General features: G+C 35.6%; 2 protein-coding genes across 2 annotated transcripts; one reads left to right on the top strand and one right to left on the bottom strand.

The window, feature by feature from the left end:
* Window positions 1–12440: 12440 nt before the first annotated feature.
* LOC106129894 (adenosine deaminase 2-like) lies at window positions 12441–14064 on the bottom strand. The gene has a single exon (XM_013328590.2). The coding sequence runs from the start codon at window positions 14013–14015 to the stop codon at window positions 12513–12515; it is 1503 nt and encodes a 500-aa protein (XP_013184044.2). The 5' UTR covers window positions 14016–14064; the 3' UTR covers window positions 12441–12512.
* A 4182-nt stretch (window positions 14065–18246) lies between these two features.
* LOC106129913 (adenosine deaminase 2) lies at window positions 18247–19992 on the top strand. The gene has a single exon (XM_013328613.2). It carries the CDS (start codon window positions 18274–18276, stop codon window positions 19768–19770), a length of 1497 nt encoding a protein of 498 aa, XP_013184067.2. The 5' UTR covers window positions 18247–18273; the 3' UTR covers window positions 19771–19992.
* Window positions 19993–21522: the final 1530 nt, after the last annotated feature.

Here is a 21522-nt window from a genome sequence, read left to right as displayed (position 1 = left end):
AGACTATATTCGGTCAGCGAATTGTTAATTCAATTCGCCTTCGTTACCAGAAAAAACATGATTTCGAAATGGATACTCGCGTTTCTGGAATAATAAATAGGGATCGATTGTGTATTTTGTAATTGCGTTGCTTAATCAGGTCGTTGAGATTTGATTGTAATCAGCGTACGAATCAGAATTGATGGTTTTTTTTATTGAATATCTACAGCTTTTCGTTACATGTTACCTTCATGTATTCATTTATGAACTATTTGTATCTAACGGATTAGACAAAGATAATAGTCACAAAACTATGCTGGATGGTATACCTAATGATGAAGTTGAGAAATCTAGACAGATTGAATAAGAATTCCAAATATAACTTACAGCCCTTTTTCTTCTTCCTTCTGGCGTTAATTCCAGCTCGATCATCACCTCTCGGGTTTTTGTAATTTTCTATTAAAACTTTGTTATTGCATTTCCAAGTGTGTGCAAAATTTCAATTTAACGCCAGAAAATATTTAGGACAAACTCTTACAACTGAGACAACCAAATCTGTAGTAATAGTACCTACCAGAATTTTAAATGTATTATTTAAATAATGATACTTTAATTTAATGACACTTAATTGATGTTCTCAAATTTAGAGCTTTAAAATTATTTACTATACCTCCTCCTTCTTTACAACATATTTTTCTAGCCATCAAATGATAACTGCAATATGTTATCTTATTATCGTAATGTCTATAAACTAGTTAGAGCCCTTAAATTTCCTTTAATAGAGCCAATGGTTTCTTTACCTATCTTTTATAAACAAAATTAACAAATCCAAGAGATCAAAGCCCAATAAAAAAAAGACCAACAAATTCTCTAGAAACCACCTTCAATAAATGAGGTCCAAATTGACATCTTACTGAATAATTACGCTAACTGCATCGCGTGTGAACCAGCCGAGAGGACGGCACCTTTGAACCGATGGCTACCGTACACAGAACACCACAAATAACTCACAAATGAACCTCAAAATATCAAATTAACAAAAACTCTGAGCACAACTGGTAATTTATAACCACAAGTAGCTCAAAAATACTTGCTGACGAACACAACCAAGAGAAGAAATAAACTTTATGTTGCAAGGAATAAGAGCGATAGCTGTTAATCTTTCGCTAATTCTTAAATTGTGACTTTTAATAAGATTTAATGTAATCGAGGCTCTCGTCTGCAATATGTTGTCATTGTTTGGTATCAATGGATTGCGGTTTATTTTGACTTGACTCCGTTTAGCTCCAATTACCATAATAGTTAATGTGATAAATGTGCTCGTCATTGAAATGATTCTGTTTCGTTTGACTTCGCTTTATATAAGTACATCGTCATTGTTACTGTTAGTTCGGTGTGGCTTCCGGGTCATTGGAATAGAAACCTGACACTGTTTTGATATAGATTCAATCATTGAGCCATTATACAGCTGAACGTGGCCTTTCAGTCTTTTCGAAACTGTTGGCTCTGTCATCCACAAGGGATATAGACGTGATTATATGTTTTAATGCATGTACGTCAATATTTGTTATAGGTTCCCCTGCAAGGGCTACGGAGGTCAGAAATCAGTCACATTCTAAAGAGCCGGGAACCACACGGTACACTACAAGCTATAAGTATATAATTGGATCTACAAAGCTATCTTCTTTGAAAAGTAAAAATTATTATGGCATAAAACTACATCAATTTCAAACATAGTGTCTAAAATTTTTGTCTTTTATTAAATTTTAGCGAACAGACAAATCAACTAAGGGCAGCTTATGATAACTTCTTTACATGACATCCTTTTTTAACCTTAGGTATCTAAATGATTTAAAAACAAATATGAACTACGTACTTTCTATTTCCTAGCATCTATTTCCTTGATTTAGGTTTTTAGTGAAAATACATAGTTACAAAGAGTTAGAACACTAACTTTCTTATAATATAATTAAAAGGCCTGTTCTCCACAGCTGCATAATAACGTATATTATCATAACAGTAGCTTAATTTGACCCTGAAATGTCCTGCGACCTATTAATTCCATTAAATGAAGGGTCCCCTGTTCTCTGAGACAATGATAATTGTTGTCGCAACTGTTTCGCGACTGTCGCGTCGCGTCGTTACAAAAGTCGTACAAAAAACGCAATAGATTATTTAAAAAAATAAAAAAACAATGTAATCAAACTTTTGTATGTAACAATAACGATTGTTCGGTCGACAGACGATACAATGATTTTAGAGATGTCATCATTAAGGCCGGATGAATGAGGAATTGGCATTGTATGATTAATTGTACGGTTGTATACGTACTTGCAAATGTAAGCTTGGCAGATGTTGGATTTGTATAAATTTTAATAAAGAATGAGGTTGAAAAACAATCAATAAACAATAGGACAAGAAATCAATTCTATAAAACACACTCCATGCGCCCGGGCCACTTTAATTACAAAGTATGAAATTGAAACATTAGTTTTTCGTATGAAATTAAAACCTGTTGAAATTGGAAGTTGATCGGACCTCTTCAAATTTCATCTGCAGTCACTCTCTCTCTCTCATCACTGCGTACTCCCAGTTGCACCCTCCACAGAAGTATTCCGGGGCCCGGGGTCCGTCTCATATGTCACAGTAACCACTTCCCATCCGTATTCCTATTTTCCCCCCAAAAAAAACTTATCGTCATTCATTCAAATATACTTACTTACAGACACGACAGAAGCTCCGATTTCAACCACAGAACATACTCAAAAAGCATTCACGTTTTTGCCCCAATGAGGAATCTATCTTACAATACTCACGGTAATAAATACATCACGGTAACTTCAGGTGCCGTCGGGATCAAAGGAGCGGCTTCCTTTGTACCCCCTCCCCTTTCACCCCGCACCCCGCTGCCCGTCGATATTTGCATAAGGGGTAAATAGACGTAAAAGACTGCGTGTCAATTGAAATGTTGTTTTTAGTAAGAGGCTTGTATTGACTGCATGTGGAGATGAAATACAAGATTGTCTGGAGATAACAATGTATTAATAGCCCAAGAGCCCGTGAACGCCAGACATACCTTATTTTGTAAAAGCTGAAAGTTTCTGTAAATATGCCTCTAGTACAGGTAGGAACGATCCCCACCTATGATACTCAGGCAGTGGTTGCTTTGGCAGTTAGCAGGTAATAAAGGTATACTTTTTTCAACCTGAAATTCGTTATTTTGTAAAGCTCAATTTTTTGATATTTTATCCGTAATAATACACAAACTCGCGTTACTCATTGCCAGACACCTACTATGGTTGCTACCCCTTGCCAGACACCCCTAAACTATAATATTTTGTAACTCTACTTACGTTACTTAATGTTCCGGCGTGCAACTCTGTATTTTACTTGATCTTGATACTAGATAAATAATTTATTTTTCAGACATTTATTTACATGTTTAGTTTTAATTTATTTTTGTAGTATTGGTCTTTAATAAAGCGTGTGACGTAGTTTTTGAGGGTTTTTTAAACGTGAAATGATGACGTTTAATTTAAATAAAAATAGGCTCAAACAGCTCAGAAACATGGGTGTAGTGTATGTTTAAAAGGATGCAGTTGTTTTAAATGTCACCCTGTATAACAAAATATTAATACTGTGAAAAAACGAAACAATTAAATCATATTATTTTTAAGTTATATGAAGTTCATTTTATAAAATAATCTCTTTATATTTGAGGTTATGTATTTTTCGTAATTTTAAAATAGTCTGATATTTTTTGAAAGTCTCCTCGTAAAATATTATAAGATCTTCACTACTTTTTTTTACAGACAAAGCAAACTCCGTCTTCTTTTTCGTCACTCATGATAGCACTATTAAAACTGGATCAAATTTATTTTACAATGAGCACAAATTAATATTACAACGTTTACTATGCGTGTATAACCGTCCGCTGAACGATACCCACTCTGTTCCACTCGCTCCAGTTACTACATATACTCCTCACTCTTGCATCTTTTGCTCACTCTAATGCGTCTGGCAGGATAATAGAACCTTCAAAAATGTCTGGCTACTACAGAAACGTTGTTTGAATAATTCCCCGAAAAATATGTATTAAATTCAGATTTTACAAAATGACGTAAGTAGAGTTACAAAATATTATAGTTTAAGGGTGTCTGGCAAGGGGTTGCAACCATAGTAGGTGTCTGGCAATGAGTAACGCGAGTTTGTGTATTATTACGGATAAAATATCAAAAAATTGAGCTTTACAAAATAACGAATTTCAGGTTGAAAAAGTATACCTTTATTACCTGCTATCTGCCAAAGCAACCACTGCCTGAGTATCATAGGTGGGGATCGTTCCTACCTGTACTAGAGGCATATTTACAGAAACTTTCAGCTTTTACAAAATAAGGTATGTCTGGCGTTCACGGGCTCTTGCTCTATAAGGTAAATAAGGGCTTGCTTAAATTATACCAACTTTCTTATACATATGAATGACTGGAGTATTCTCATGTGATGTAAGTAGTTACATTTGGTGAAATTTAGTGTTTATGATTGTATAATCAGTCCAGGTGTCTATGATTCTCTGTCCAGGTTTCTATTCAAATTAATTTTTTTTATTCAATCTTCCTCCTGGCATTATTCCCGGTTGCATCGTCATCACTCTGGAGAGGAGCCCGGGGTATGCCTTTGGCCTATCCTAGATTGGGTGAATCAGGTTCTTTTACGAAGCGACTCCCATCTGACCTCCGCAACATTTGTAGGTGAACCTAACCCATATTAGTTCAATCATGATTACACACTTATAACCTGTAACTTTTCTAGCAGTTTTCTATGAAATTCTGAAAAAGTAGCAGGGAGCTTACTAAACTACTAATGCATATAAAACTAAACATGAAATAAGGCCTTTCTATTCCAAACGTTGACGACGTAGAGCACTTAGGATTGAATCTAGGTACTTAATCGAGACACGTTCCTGCCAAATCTCTGACACGGTCTTAGATAGACACTATTACTTTTGGATAATATAAAATCGATGTTGTTTGTTGTAAGACCCACGCTTCTCAAACAAACCCTCGCATGACCCAACCAGCGTCTCAGAACTACATATATTTTAAAATCTCACAAAAGTACAATAAGGTGTCCGTTAGGCAGCATATGTTTTGCCACAAATGATGCCGAAACCGCAATTTGGCGTGCAACGCGCATGCGCGACCACATCGCGCCAATTATAAATTATTACCACTTATTACTGTGTTACTATAAAAACACCTCGCCCTGTGTTTAGTCTTTTTTTGCGCATCTTTTTTTTTATAATAATCGCGTGTGTGGTGTACAGCCACATACAAATCAACGAGAACAATTGAGGTGGTGAGAAACATAAAGTAGCCGGCAAGTTCAAGGTAAAATTTCATGGAACGTACATACATACATATGGTCACGTCTATATCCCTTGTGGGGTAGACAGAGCCAACAGTCTTGAAAATACTGATAGGCCACGCTCAGCTATTTGGCTTAATGATAGAATTGAGAATTCATTCGAGAGAATTCATGGAAAGTTAAGCTTTAAAATTAGAAAAAAGGAGGCTGAGATTGCGATCAGGGTGAGTACAAACTCACACACACATACTTTTCAGGTCTTATCCCCTAAAAAGTTGACATAAAATATAAAAATTATAATCACAGGAGTCGATTAAGTATAAGATAACCTAACCATTGGCTCTTATAGTCATAGTAGTATCTAACAAAATTCATAACAATTGGAATAGCTTGATTTTCTGTTTACTGTATTTCTTTTGTTGCGTTTCTGATGCTTAGTTATGATCATTGACAATATGATGTTTCGTTTCCGTTTCCGTTGAAAGACACGAACAGGATTTTGAGAAAACTGAAAAAAAATATAATTACTATGTTTCACAAATCATGTTTGAAACTTATTGAGTTAATAAAATAAAAAATTACACGTTGCCAATATTTTAAAGTACCTAAGGTTTTTTAGAAAGAGTTATGTTTTTGTGTCATTATGTTTTCTTTACTTTAATTTAATTTAATAATTGATAAGAAAACGAAGTTATTGAAAATCAGCGAATTTGATTGAAGAGAGTTATGAATGTAAATGAAGCGAAACAAGAAAGTCGTAAAGGATCGTAGGGGCAAGCGGCTATTCAAGCAAGCAATTTCTGCCTACCATGGGGGAAAGAATATCGTAGGTTTGTAATGAAATATTTTTGATGTATTTGGAGTAAATAGGTAAGATACTTTAAAATTGAATACTGAAAAGTTGAGTAATCTAATGTCGCCGACGGTAATGTACCTGCGATATGACAAACAATATTGCATTAAGAAAATCAATATCAAAACTAATCCCAAAATTGAATCGTTTTCATAAAGAGCATGCGTTTATTCCGTCCCCTCGCAATCATCCGGTCAATTTGACAATGGCCAAAGAGGGTTCATTTCGAAAATATTTGGCCACCGGACCAACAGTTCAAGTGGGATTCGAAACAATTGAATAATAGATCCTTTTCCATGTCAGTTTTGAACTGCGCAATATTTTGATCGCATTGTCTGTTTAGCCTTTATTGAGTTAAATTTCTTTAGGGCGTGTAGTCGCGACGTGAGGAAGATTTAAAAGTGACATTCTTTTTTTAAATAAATATAGGTATTTGAATTTAAATTGGTTCCTAACAAAGCAAACAATGTTATCTATCTTCTTATAGGAACATTATTTGTTACGGAGGTAGGTAGTTACATACTGCTATCGATATTTTAGTAAGACAGTACAGTGATCCACGTTCCACGTAAGTAGGTACACAACTCAAAATTAGGTGGCATAAGTATCTCCAGAGTCCACTGTACTACTTACCTATCTTTTGATACAAGTACCTATTTAACAGGTCGTGAAGTTGTTCCCGGCACCAATAGAAAAAAGAATAGGATCACTTACGACATGTAAAATGCGACTAGGTAAGGGATAGGCTTATAAACTTGAGATTCCTGAACCTGTCACTATTTGAATCTCAATTCTTTCTTTAAGCTAAATAGCTAAATGTGGCCTATCAGTCTTTTCAAGACTGATGGCTCTGTCTACCCTGCAAGGGATATAGACGTGATTATATGTATGTATGTATTTAACAGGACTCCTGTGATACATAAACGTCTCTTTATTTTACGTTACCGTTTTGATACTTACATTTAAGTTCAATTTTCTTTTCCAATTTTTAATTTCGCAATAGTTTTATTATTATTCACAACAAAGCAAGTAAGGTCCAAGCGGTGCCACAAGATGCACATTAAGATGAAGATTCCTAAAAATACAAAAAGCGTCACGATTTCCATGTTACAGTTTGGAGATGTCAAAGGTTAAGACAAGTCGTGATGAGAGGCTTGGGAGACTTTATTTTTTGATAACCGTGAGATTACGAAACTTAACTTTCTTTTTACTCGGAGGTTAAGAAGACAGTCGAACCATAGGAGAGCTAAAGAGTGCCATTTAATATCGTGATAAATTATAGTAATTAATGCTTATTCTAAAGTCCAAATTTAAAATAAGTAGGTTTGTACAAAGTAAAATTCAGCAACAAATGCTGTCACTAGCGACATCTTGCAGCGAATAGCTGAACTAATTGGCTGTACGCAACAAAATCGCGGGCAAGCTAATTTGGCTAGATGTAAGCTCTTACCGCCGATTTTGTCTTTTGCCTTTAATCTCTACTTGTTATATTAATCTAATGTTAAGGCTATGATAATTGTTTAATAGTTTTTTGGGTGTAAAAGTAACAAACACACACATATCTTTACGAACTTTCGCATGTATACCTAATATTTGTTTTAGTGATGTGTGGTTCCCGCCACCAATACAAAAAAGAATAGGACCAATCCATCTCTTTCCCATGGATGTCGTAAAAGGCGACTAAGGGATAGGCTTACCAATTTGGGATTCTTTTTTAGACGATGGGCTAGCAACCTGTCACTATTTGAATCTTAATTCTATCATTAGGTCAAATAGCTGAACGTGGCCATTCAGTCTTTTCAAGACTGTTGGCTCTGTCTACCCCGCAAGGGATATACCTAGACGTGACCATATGTATATATGTTGTTTAAGGATTGATCTAATTTAAATACTGTTTGTAAGTAGTACTTAGGTTTTGTTATTATAATCTGTGCCTTTTATAGGTACGACTTTTGTACTGTAATTAGAAAAGGTATACTTATTAACTCGTCTATCTTTGTAGCGTGTTTTACACTTGACCCTATCTAGACCTCCTAACTTATTCAGTTAGGTTGAGACTTAGAACTAATTCAGACAGGTTAAAAAGCTACTTATCAAATGCTAAATACTTTGGAACAATTGAATTTTAACTAAAATTTTTGTTCTAGTTCAGTTCACCCTGTTCTGTGTGTGCACATTTTTTATTGAAAAGTTACTTGTTTTTTATTCTGGGTAATCCTGTAATTTCAGAAGCTTTGCATACTAAAAGTTAAACATAGAGTTCACAAAATACGTACAAAGCTAAAAATCAAAAATAATTTTACCTATTAGTCTCTACTGTATACCTACCATCTCTCAATTTCATCATAATATCTAATAATTAAGAAAGTCTTTTTCTCTTGAACTTGATTTTTTTTGTTTTTCAAATCAAAATTCTCCAATATGTGAACAAATCTATTGTTTCATATATTTTATGGACTAGGAATCGTTTAAAAGCTGTCTGGTTGAGCTTTCCCCTCTCCCTTATGTCGGGGTGTTATTACTATATTTAGGCATCTTACTCGACGAGAACGCCGAAGTAAAAAGTAAAATTACCCCCTTCTACCCCCTCCCTTATTATGTTACGCTTGAAAAATCGAATAGTAATGCTTCACTGAGCACAATCGTGGTAATTTTTAGTTCGTTATAGATATGATAGATGGCGCTGTATTATTATATGATTTGAAAACTCAGTGATAACCTGAAACACAGCTTAACTGCATAGACATGTGATTCATGGAATGGATGGATGACATGGAATTCTTAATACTTACTAACATTAGTATCTTATCCAAACATCTTAAGAAAATAATACATTTCCTGATTCACCCAAACCAGGTTCATGGTTAAAGGCGTACCTCAGGCTCCTTATATTATAAATTCCTAAGTTGGTCCGTTTGTTACCCTTTTGAGTGTTTTTTATGGCTGTAGATAAGGCTACTTGCATTTTTGTCTAGATATTCACTATCACGGGCTAAAGCTAGTTTTTTTTTAATATTCTTTGTTGATCTAGTCCACAGAGTACCTACATATAAAGTTATACAAACCTAACACATATAAGTATTTATACCTTACGGGGTATACAGAGCCTACAGTCTCACTGTAGCCTACAGTGAGACTGTAGGCTCTGTATACCCCGTAGTATAGTACTGAAAGGCCACGTTCAGGCTTTAGCTGTAGGTGTGGTTTAATGATAAAATTGAGATTCAAATATCTAAAGTTGGCTAAGTTGGGAGTTGCCCATCGTTTATAAGAAGAATTCCAATTTTATTACTTTTCCCTTCATTAACTTCTACAATCTGGAAAGGGAAGCAGCTGGTACAGACTATGTTCTCTTCGCTACCAGATTATCATGGAAGCTAGCTAAGACAAATGTGCGCCTTTTTCATTAGTAGCCTTTTACTACATCCATGGAAAAGAGATAAAATGTTACAATTCTATAACTGCCAAGAACCACACGGCACATCAATAAAATTATATGAACATCTAATGTGACTAAAAATCATAACGCAATTATCCTCGCTAAGGTCACGGGCAATTTGCAACCATCAGATAAATCTAGCAGCATTGCTTTTTGACGCCAATTAGAGTCGTCGGAGCTAATGCGTGACGTGTGAACACAGCTTAATTAGCTGCTGCATCGGTAAAGTGGTGTAAGTTCATATTTAGATACATATATTCTCTATCTCATCAATTTGTATAATCATAAATTTATTGACCTGCCCCTTCAGCCTCACTGGCATTCTGGAGTCACAGATGACACCCGTCACCTCATGCCACTTTACCCAAGCCGCTGTTATATTTCATCATTCTAAAAAGGTAAGTACTTACTGATTAAGAAATTTCTAGATTGCTACAGGATTGCTTAAAGTGAAAAATTTTCAGAATGTCGTAATTTAGTTAAAAAATCGACAACGAAAAAAAGTTAAAAAAAAATAAATTAAGTATAAATGTTGATAAAGCGAGGAATTATGAAGGGATCGTGGCAAGTGGAAAGATGTAGTCTCTGCCAAACCTTCCAGGAAAGAGGCGTGATTTTATATATTTTTTGTAATAAGTCCCTAATATCTTTAATTAAGTAATTTTATTTCATATATAATAAAATCCCTAAGTCCCTAAGGAACAAGACATATGTGGGATTGATGGGTTGACTGATACAAACACCAGGCAATTATAACCATAACTCCAAATTGCTTAAAACCATACTTTCCTACTTTTTACAAGCGTTATTTCAATTAGTGCAACGTCATAGATGAACCGCTGTGCAATCGTGCGCAACTGTGAACATTTACACTGCGCCGACGCCGACACGTCATGAGAACGCCGTGACGCCGCGGTAAAAATATACGAGATATTGGCCGTGACTACACTATCTTAGTTTTTAATTGATGCATCGGTTAAGGTATAAAAAACAGTCACGTCTAAAAGAAATGTGATTTTATGAAATTCAGATTCTTTCCCTCATCTTTGCCTCCTTTTGGTCCGTTTTCTGATACTTTTCTTTCGACTTTGTCTACATACTGTCATCTTTACCACGCCACACATTATTATCTTTGGCGACATAAAGGGTTACTACAAATCAATTCGAATTCAACACAAATAAATTCCAGGTTTTATCTCCAGATTCTTGTCAATCATCATATTAATTTTGTATTATTTAGACAAAGGGTATCTACGAAAATTTGTGATTTATTAAGTTGTTGCAATTTACGAGGTAGGCAGTGTTATCAGTGTCATGATTAGATTATAGGGCAGGCACTATTTCAACAGATTTTAAAGTTTTAATGTCTGGTTATCAAATAGTCAGTAGCTCAAATATGCTACATGTCAGTACTTGTGCTCCAAGAAGGTATATTTATTGTTACTGAGGTAAACTCTATCTAATCTTTGCTTACAAGTAGATCCTCTATCAATCAGTAGTTACAAATTAATAAGTAGGTAAATACCTACTAAATAAAAATCATGGGACTGAAATCAGACTGAAGCCAGTCGGACGACATTTATAAGTCGGTAAATTCGACCTGGACTACATAAATACATACATCTATTTAATCACGTCTTTATCCCTTACGCTTACGGGTTAAACAGAGCCAACAATCTAGAAAAGACTGAAAGGTCAGGTTTAGCCAAATTGTGATTCAAATAAAGTTGATATTCCTATCGCCAAGGAGATCATCGCTTCTAGGTCGAGTTAGTAGGTAGAGTTTGAGAGAGACTTAAATGTCAAGCAATGGACGCCGATTTGCTGAAAAGAGGGAAACATTATCACAAGTTACTGGATCCGTACTAATACCATAAATGTGAAATTGTGTTTCTGTGTTTGTTTGTCCGCCTTTCAAGTCAAAATCACTGAATATGATCATAAAATTTTACATGTAAAACATATAGAACGAAGAAGGACACAGGTTAAATTTCACGCAAGCAGAACCGCGGGCGAATGCTAGTACTTAATTAAATAATGAGCAGAGCACATAAGGCTAGCTCTCTTGGCAACAATTTTATCGTTATCCTTAAAAAGATAACATCTAAAATATTTTTGTCGATTTGATAAAACTATAAACACAGGATTTGTTGTTTGGAACTTAGCCAGGCAGAAATTAATTATGCACATATCAAATGTTTATCTTCCTGATAAAACATAAAACGTTAGATACTCATATCAACCTTAGCTACACTAATATTAAACTAAAAAAAAGAAAGATTTGTTTGTGGGTGTAATTGGTAATGGCAAATGTTGGAAATAGTCTGAATGTATCTACTACTGAACCGATTGTACAGAGTTTCTATAAATAGATAAAGAACCAGTTTTTGCCCGCGGTATCGTTCGCGTTCAGTATATGAGTAAAGTTTGTAAACTTCTACGGGTCACGACACGTTTGATGAACTTAAAACTGATACTAACAACTAAAAGTACCAACTAAAAGTACACAGTCTCCACTTTGCGCCAATACTGCGCGACGCCGTTTTTATACGCGCGAAAAACTATCACTATACATTTGTACGTCATAATAAAAAGCTAAACAGCGATGGTTCAAACAAGATAAAAACAGCATCGCGCGAGCCATGCTACGGGGGCTGGGGTATGGTATGGCTGATGGGCTAGCGTGGAACAATTAGTTTTTGCGTGAAGCTTGAACAGACAAACAGATCACATTTCGTGGGATCACAGATTCGGTGCCATAGGTTCCTTTTCATTGCGATAGTGGGTAACATGAAATCAAAGTCATTGTTTTATGATTTAAACGTATATCCAATGTAAAAACAAAGTGCTTAGCTTTATAGTCCTTTAAAGAAATATTTAGCGGTAATATTTGATAGTATCATGAATGAAGCGTGTCCATCTTATTTCAAATTCATGTACAATTTTGTCTTTATTTTTGTATGCACTGTAGTATAGAGAATTTAAAGCCAATTTTTTCAAGACGCGTAAGTCAGCATGCCTGCTTGACACACCCAGAAATGCAACGTAAAAATCGTGTGTCAATGGATCAGACTCCCACACACCATTATCATCGCTGCCTAATACCACAGGCAGGTTCTGAGCTAAAAAGGCAGCTAGCGGATGATTTCTCACATCTTCAACTAATTTAAGCACAGAATTTGATACTACATTTACTTCTAAACCAATATCTTTTCTAACAACTTCATTCAAAAGATGAGGATGTTTAATCAAAGCAAATGCGTGACCGATTCGCCGAGTATCCAGCAAGATGGCATCAAACAAATTTTCATCAGTAGACATGCCGTTCCAATTAGTTTCACCTGCGTGGAAGAAGTAATCCACTTCGTTAGAATATTCGACAAACTCTGGCAAAAACGTCTTCGATGGAGCTCCTAAATCTTCTTGGCCGACAATATCGAAACCAGCAAAAAAGTCGGGAAATTTCCTCTTTATTTCTTTTGCGATTTCTAATTTTCCTCTTATTGTAGCGCGGTCAACTAATCTCAATGGAGCATATATAAGTTTAGCACCATAAAAATCTGGATAGTCATTCATAAATCTATCTAAAACATCTTTATAGGATTGAGCTGTAGCAATCGCATCATATTTATTGCCATACAAGTCATACAACTCAGGCAGCACAGACCGGACTTCCAAATACATAATGTTATCTTCTCTCACAGCTTTCAAAGAATCGTAGAAATATTGTTCCCATATGGGTTTGTAAGTAAGGAGCCCATGGGTAGCAATAAAAAAGTACTGAAATCTTTTCCAAACTGCGTTGATATCGGTGTATACTTCATGAGGGTTATCAATAACAAGTGAAAAATGACTTCTTATGTCAGCATCAAACTTTTCCACATCACCGGAGGAAAATCTTGCTTCGTTCATCAACTGCCAACGTGTCTCACAAGTATCTTTGGGTGTATCCAGAGAAAAATGGAATCTGATATCATTTTCTTCAAAGCAAACGTACAAGTTATCCATATAAGTCAATTTTAAATTATAATCCGGACTTAAAACTCCAGTATCATGAGTATGTAGCAAGGCGCCTTTAGGCATTTGGCGCAATATATGAAATAGTGGAGATTTCTTTATTTCATCCTTATAGCTAAAGAAATGTTTTGATACGTTGAATTGTCCGGGATTTTCTAGACCACCATCTAATTCATGATGTTTCAATTTCATTATAATTTCGTTTGCTTTCTGCTCGCTGTCGCTTAAAACTATATCACTGCCTAACATCATGTCCAGTTCTTTTCGTAACAGTTGTTCTCTGTGTTCGATAGCATCTTGTAAATCATCGAAAGCTATCACAAATAAGACCAATAACTGTAGAGACACGACCGTAGCCCACATTTCTCGCGGTGTTGATGAAAGTCAACGACACACTGATCGTTATAACTGATATTATAACTTTATATTGTAACTGATAATTTGGATCAAGGTTGGATATCACGTTGATACTTTTATCGATAAATAGTACGTAGCCAAAACAGATTTAATCAATGAAAACGTAAGCGCGCACGTGCGATGAAAATACAAATAAATTATACGTACTAGTATACGCACGTATAATGTATACATACTACTCTGTCAAGAAAGTAGCAGGAAAAGATCAATAATACACAAACTGTTTGTTATTCATCCAAATTTATTTTATCACCTTCAAAATATGCTCCTTTAGAAAAGATACACTTACGCCAACGAATAATCCAATCATCAAAACATTTTTTAAACGCTGTTTCCGGAATTGAGGTCAGTTCTCGCCGCGAATTCTCTTTTATGTCTTCTACCGATTGAAAACGGGTGCCACGAAGTGGTAATTTGAGTTTAGGAAAAAGGAAAAAGTCGGCTGGAGCCATATCTGGTGAATATGGTGGTTGCTCGATGGTATTTGTTGAGTGTTTGGTTATAAATTCGTTCACAATGATGGCCTTGTGCGAAGGTGCATTATCATGGTGCAAAATCCAAGAATTTTCTTTCCACAAATCTGGCCTTTTTCGTCGGATTTGCTCTCTTAAACGCCGCATAACACTCAAATAATATTCCTTATTTACCGTTTGACCTTCCGGCAAGAATTCCGAGTGCACAACACCGCGATAGTCAAAGAAAACAGTCAACATGACTTTGACTTTTGAACGACTTTGGCGTCGTGGTTTTTTCGGTTTCGGTTCAGTTGGAAGGCGCCACTCCGAAGCTTGTTGACTAGTTTGCATGTCAAACTCGTAAACCCACGTCTCGTCACCAGTAACAATGCGTTTCATGAATGTTGGGTCGGAATTGACTCGTTCTAGCATGTCCTCAGCGACTCTCATGCGATTGAGTTTTTGAAAAAAATTCAGGTCTTTTGGGGACTAGCCGAGCGGCAACATGTTTCATACCCAAATTATTAGTTAAAATGGTACGGATCGACTCGTGAGATACAGAAAGTTCGGTGGCTATCTCTCTCAAAGTTGAATGAGGATTTTCAGTCACTATTTCCTTCACTTTTGCGATGTTAACTTCAGTTGCAGACGTTGATGGCCTACCAGAGCGAGGCAAATCTTCCATCACATCTCGACCGCTTTTGAACGCTTTGTACCACTCATAAGCACGAGTTTTTGATAAAGTCGATTCACCGTAAGCCTTCTGTAACATTTTCAGTGACTCCGAACACGATATTCCATTGGCAATGCAAAATTTAAGACAAACTCTTTGTTCGATGTTTTTATCCATTATGAAATTAGCAATACACACTAGATATGATATAACTAAAAATAGCACTGTATTTAATGTAAACAACAGATGCAACTCAAACTCCGCGCCAAAATGGAAAACAGTTGTGCCAATCTAACAACAACAAAAAAAACAAAAATTTGAATTTGGAACCATAAATAAATAATCCATTCCCGATACTTTTCTGACTGAATGTATAAGTTAGTAAGTGTATAACTAACTTATATGTAGACATTATACACCTTAAGACTTTTTTTGCGATTCTTATCTTCCACTCCTTTGCCAATTTGTCAAACGAAAATGACTTCATATCTTGTGTCTACTGAATATAGACGTGATTTTTAAAACGTTATTCCTTTAAGAAGACTTCTTAAGAAAAAGAAGACAATAGTTTTTAAAAGCCTCGAAGCCGAACCGACTGGATGAGGAAATGAAATTGAGATTAAGTTAGAACTTGTTATCCAATCGCCACCCAAGAATCCAAAGTTTAAAAGCCGATCCCACTGTCTATTACAATCGGTGCGAGAAGAAAAACCAGCTGTTTTTTTTACCTAGTAGTTTTCGCCCCCAGAATAACTTGGAATCTAGATAATGTATCTTACTTGGCACAAAATCGACTCCAACGGTTTCTATATCCACCTTCTTCACAAACAAAATTCGGTTACCTTCATACAAAAGAACCAATAATTCTCGATCACGTAACGTATTGGTTAAATTATCGCAACTAAACGGTCACGGACAAATACCGATATATTTTCCTTCTTAGATATCTCATACGTATTTTTCTAGCAAGCACACTACTTAGTCGTTTCTGAAATTCAATACAAATCATACTAACTTTAAGTATATAAAGTTGTGAAAATAATAGACGAAGTACCCAAATACAATAAATATCTAACTAATAGTAAACTTGAGAGCTGCTTTTAGGCGATTCAATTTAATATCAAAATCATTAAGCTAAACAGCTGAACGTGGCATATCTTTTCAAGACTGTGTTGGCTCTGGCTACCCCGCGCAAGGGATAAATATTATATGTATAAATGTATGTATGTAAAAGTAAAGAAAGCTAAAAAAGATCATTACTTTCTGACAAAAGAGATTGAAACTTTAAAAAAATATATTTATTAGCAATTTTTAAAGCCTTAGCCTAGTAAAGCTACCCTTGTAGTGAACAATATAAATATGCGACACATCCTACATGTTTGCAACGTGTACACTTCCATTTAAAAGAGTGCCTTAGCAATTAGAAGATTAAAGGATGCTGACAACACTCGTGAGACCAAAGAGACTGTATGCCGTCCTACACTACACTTATGCCAACTTCAAAACACTTTTCTTATGTATGAAAAAAACAGAGCCCGTTTTTATTAGCCTGCTATTTACCTATTATGTCAGTAAGTATAATTATCGCTATACCTAACAACACAAGGAGACTGGAGCGTAGGCCGGGATAAGAGCGATATTTTTTTAATAAGTATTGTCTATTTAAGACCTAGACGTAGTTTACATTTATAAATAACACAATAAAGTAAGAACTTTAATTTTGATAAGACTAGCACATAGGTACATCTCTGCACATTGCACGCAAAGTTTTGATGACATAAAAAAGATAGGACAAAACACAAAACTTAAGTGTGTACCAAGGAATTTGAAGTCCAATCTCCTTGGTGGGTACAATACAACACATATTATAATGTTATCCTTCACGGAGTAAACAGAGCCTATAATCACGAGATTTGAAACCCACGAGAAAACAGCTTATTGATTGTATGGATAGATGCTACAAGAAATATAGACAAATACAATCTTAACCCATAGCTCACACATGACTACCCGTGTCGCGGCCATATTTTTTTTTTTTTTTTTCTCCGAACGCGTAGCGGGGCGGTACTCCAAAGGCCACTTACGTCCCCAACCCTTCCGTTGCATAAAATCAGCATGGCGGATGCATAGCTCTTTGCATTTTTTTAGCCGACCAAAGCTTTGAAAGCGAAACCGTCTAAAAAGACGGCTTGTAATTTACACCAGTTCGGGTTTAGTGAATTTATTGCTCAAATAAGACGGGAACTTAGGGTAATTACGACTGTACTAGTGCTCTTTTGTACGTCTTTGATAGCTTGCTTTTCGTATTTCAAAGGCGCAAATTTTTATTCTAAATTTTTTTTTAATAGGCTCCTATACCCAAGTGTGTTTGGTACACACTAGCGAATAGAATTTAATGTCTTAATTTGTAGGAGTAATTTTTTTTCCATAGATCAAATTAATCAGAGTTCATAAATCTTTACATAAGTAGGTATCTAAAACAACGATTAATTATACTTTTTTATGCCAGAAACCAGTAGACCAAGTTAGGCTTATACCTAACTAGCGACAAGCCCCGGCTTGTGTGCAAAATTATAAATGTAATTATACATAAAAACCTTCCTCTTGAATCACTCTACCTGTTACAAAAAACCGCATCAAAATCCGTTGCGTAATTTTAAAGATTTAAGCATACAGACAAACAGACTAAAATAGCGACTTTGTTTTATACTATGTAGTGATGATTATTTAAAGATTAAAATCATTCTGAAAGCAGCTGACGAGTAATATGTACAGTTTTGAGATGGTCGACTAGATTAATATCGTGTCATTGGCAATGCGAGGTACGATAGTTACGTGCCTAGATATGTTATAAGGTATAATATTTATTAAACATTTTGCCAACAAGCATTCAGTGATCACGTCGAATGGCAACGTGAGAGCTGCGAATCAATAACATAGTTATTATTACATTGTTCACGAATGTTTATCGATTAAGTAGTAGCAGTCATAGACATAGGTCAATGCGCTTACGCATCCACTCAGTGTAAATCCGACGCGCAAGCGAGACATACGCTATCAGACCCGTGACCCCATCATGATACGGGCACTCTTTCTATTCTTCTCTATTGTAACTGTTCTCTGTGATAACCAATATGCAGAAAAAAGACAGAAAATTATTGAAGACGAACGCCGAATCTCTCTTGGAGGAAACATCAAATTAACTGACAAAGAAGAAGCTGTGAACAAGTGCATCATGAAGTATAAGCACAGCGAACTCGATTTTGCATTTGATAATCCACAGTTTTTTAACTTCAGCCATCATTATTTCTTATATAAAGAATTTATACCTAATTCAAAAGTTTTTAAGATCATTAAAAACATGCCAAAAGGAGCGGTGTTGCATGTTCACGACATGGGAATTTTGGGTCCAGATTACCTCTTGAATGTCACTTATATGGACAACCTTTATGTTTGTTTCCAAACGAACGGGCCACAATTTAGATTCGCTTACAAAACTCCAAGCATCGCTTGCTCAGGCCAATGGCAGTTAATGAGTGAAGCGAGAAGACGCTCCAGGAATATTAGAGATTTTGACGCTAGACTGAGGAAGTATTTTACACTGGTCGTAGGCGATCCTGACACCGTGTACCCTAGTATAACAGAGAGTTGGACTGTATTTATGGACTATTTCGTCACGGTAGCTCCGCTGCTTTCTTATAGACCTGTGTGGGAACAATACTTCTACGACACTCTGCTTAAATTAAAAAACGAGAATATTATGTACGTAGAAGTAAGAAGTGTTTTACCAATACTTTACGAACTTGATGGCACTGAATACGACCAAACAGTAACAGCTAAAGCGTATAAAAAAGCGACAACAAAATTTGTTAACGATTACCCTGAATTTGTCGGAGCTAAACTTATATATGCACCACCTAGAAAAGTTGACAAAGCCACGCTTACTAACTATCTCGATACAGCAAGAAAAATTAAAGAAGATATCCCTGAATTTTTCGCAGGATTCGACTTGGTAGGTCAAGAGGACCTTGGGAAACCTCTGATCGAGTTTGCGCCTCAATTGCTTGCTGCCGCTAGTGAATTCAACTACTTCTTCCACGCTGGTGAAACGGATTGGTACGGATGCCACACGGATGATAACCTCATCGACGCTATACTATTGGGAGCGAAGCGTATAGGACACGCGTATGCATTACCCAAACATCCCGTACTAATGAGAGAAGTAGTGAACAAAGACATCGGATTAGAAGTGAACGTAATATCAAACGCTGTCTTGTCTCTGGTACGTGATGTTAGAAATCATCCATTGAACATTTTCCTGGCTAATGATCTGCCAGTTGTACTATCAAGCGATGACCCTGGAGTGTGGGAAGCTGATGCCATTTCTGATGATTTTTACGTGGCGTTCGTGGGTATTGCAAGTAAAACTGCCGACCTAAGAATGCTGAAAGCGTTAGCTATTAACTCCCTAAAATATAGTGTTTTAGACTCGAAAGGAAAAACAAACGCTTTAAATAGATTTAACTTGCATTGGAATCAGTTTATAAATAATTTTAATTGCTCGTCTTATTGATATTACTTTATATTATAAGGAGCTCATTTTTTTGTCAAAGAATTAATTAAAATAGGATATTTTATAAACCACGATAATTTCTCGAAATATAAAATACGATGTTACAAAAGAATCCCAGATCGATTTACTATCCATATGAATGAATGAAATTCCCTTTATTGCTTAAATAAGGCGATGCGCGGGTGACCACATCGAGTGCAAATACGTCTAGGCAACCTTTAGGAGATTGCATTATGTCATAATAATATTAATCTTTAAAAGTTACGCCAATTTCCGTTTGCATAATGTCAATTTACAAGTATTAAAAATCCTGCTTTATGAAGATATTGAAGACATTGTTTTTACCTTCGCACTTTATTACCTTCACATCGCAAACAACAAAATATTACCTTTCATATCTAGAGTGCTTTCTATTCCAGCCGTCCACAGACGCACTTAGAATATTTTCTCAAAGTACTGTACTAATTTTACTTTTTACAACACTGCGTAGAAGTTTTGCTTGGCAAGTGCGCACTTTATTGCTTGGAGATAGAGATGATATGTGATGTAAGAAGTTTTAGATTACAGATGCATTTGCGGACGACTGCAAACCTGGAGTGACACCCTCGAAATAAGGGCTCTTTCCACTAACGAACTCATTGTTGTGTCTGTTTTTACTCTTATAAGTTTGCGACTATGTATAGTCATGTTCTACACATTTACAATCTGCATGATTATTTGCATATATCTTATAAGCAATCAGCAACCATAATTTATGGTCATTGTATCTTTCTTTTTGTAACAAGAGACGACAAATGAAATCAAATAATTATTGGTAAGTAGTCGACGTAACTTAAAACAATTAGGTACTTCATTGTTGCCGTGCCAAATAAGCTGGAGAAATTTATATAAAAAAGGTAATTATGTAAAATAGTGGGATTTTTCGAAAAATTTGTTACACTCGTCTCAGAATATACCTGGGCCACATACTAACTTTTTGGGAAAGACAAACGAAAGTATAGCAACTTACTATATCGATAGAAGATCAGTCAATCCTACTACTATTATAAAGGCGAAAGTTTGTATGGATGTATGGATGTTTGTTACTCTTTCACGCAAAAACTACTGAACCGATTACCATGAAATTTGGTATGTAGGTAGCTGAAGACCCAGAATAACACATAGGCTACTTTTTATCCCAGAGTTCCCGCGGGATTGATAGGGTTTCCATGCGGACGAAGTCGCGGGCGGCCTCTATATGTAATAAAAAGCGGTTATTCTTAAGGCATGCCACACTACTGTTAGGTAGGTATGTTAACTTCTGCGTTACCAAATGTTAGCATAATATAGGAAACTGTAAATAATAAGATACAGAAGTATAACAGCGCCATAGTATACCTACTTATTTAAAACTAGTAAATAATAATATTATACCGATTCGATTGTTTAACCATAAAGATATTTGTATATAGGCACACACAGAGTAATTTGTTTGCTGGGTAGGCCGATTCTAACATTTTCTTTTGAATTTGAAAACTATAACGTATAATAATAAATTAAAATAATTAGAATACCTTTGAGAATAGCTAGGAAATAATGTAGTAACGTACGTAAAATGTATATTACTTACCTAAAAAAGTATTCGAGCTGAAGCCAATTGATTCCACGGATTCGTCAATCTATTGTTAGTTAAGTCCCAATTGAATCTCGATTATTATCGATACCTGAGTTTGATACTTGATGAAATAACGAGATGTTTCGATGCTGAGTCGA

Source organism: Amyelois transitella, chromosome 22 (assembly GCF_032362555.1).
Source record: "Amyelois transitella isolate CPQ chromosome 22, ilAmyTran1.1, whole genome shotgun sequence".
Classification (NCBI taxonomy): domain Eukaryota; kingdom Metazoa; phylum Arthropoda; class Insecta; order Lepidoptera; family Pyralidae; genus Amyelois; species Amyelois transitella.
The sequence above is the reverse complement of the archived record's forward strand: the minus strand, read 5'-3'. Positions and strand labels throughout refer to the sequence as shown.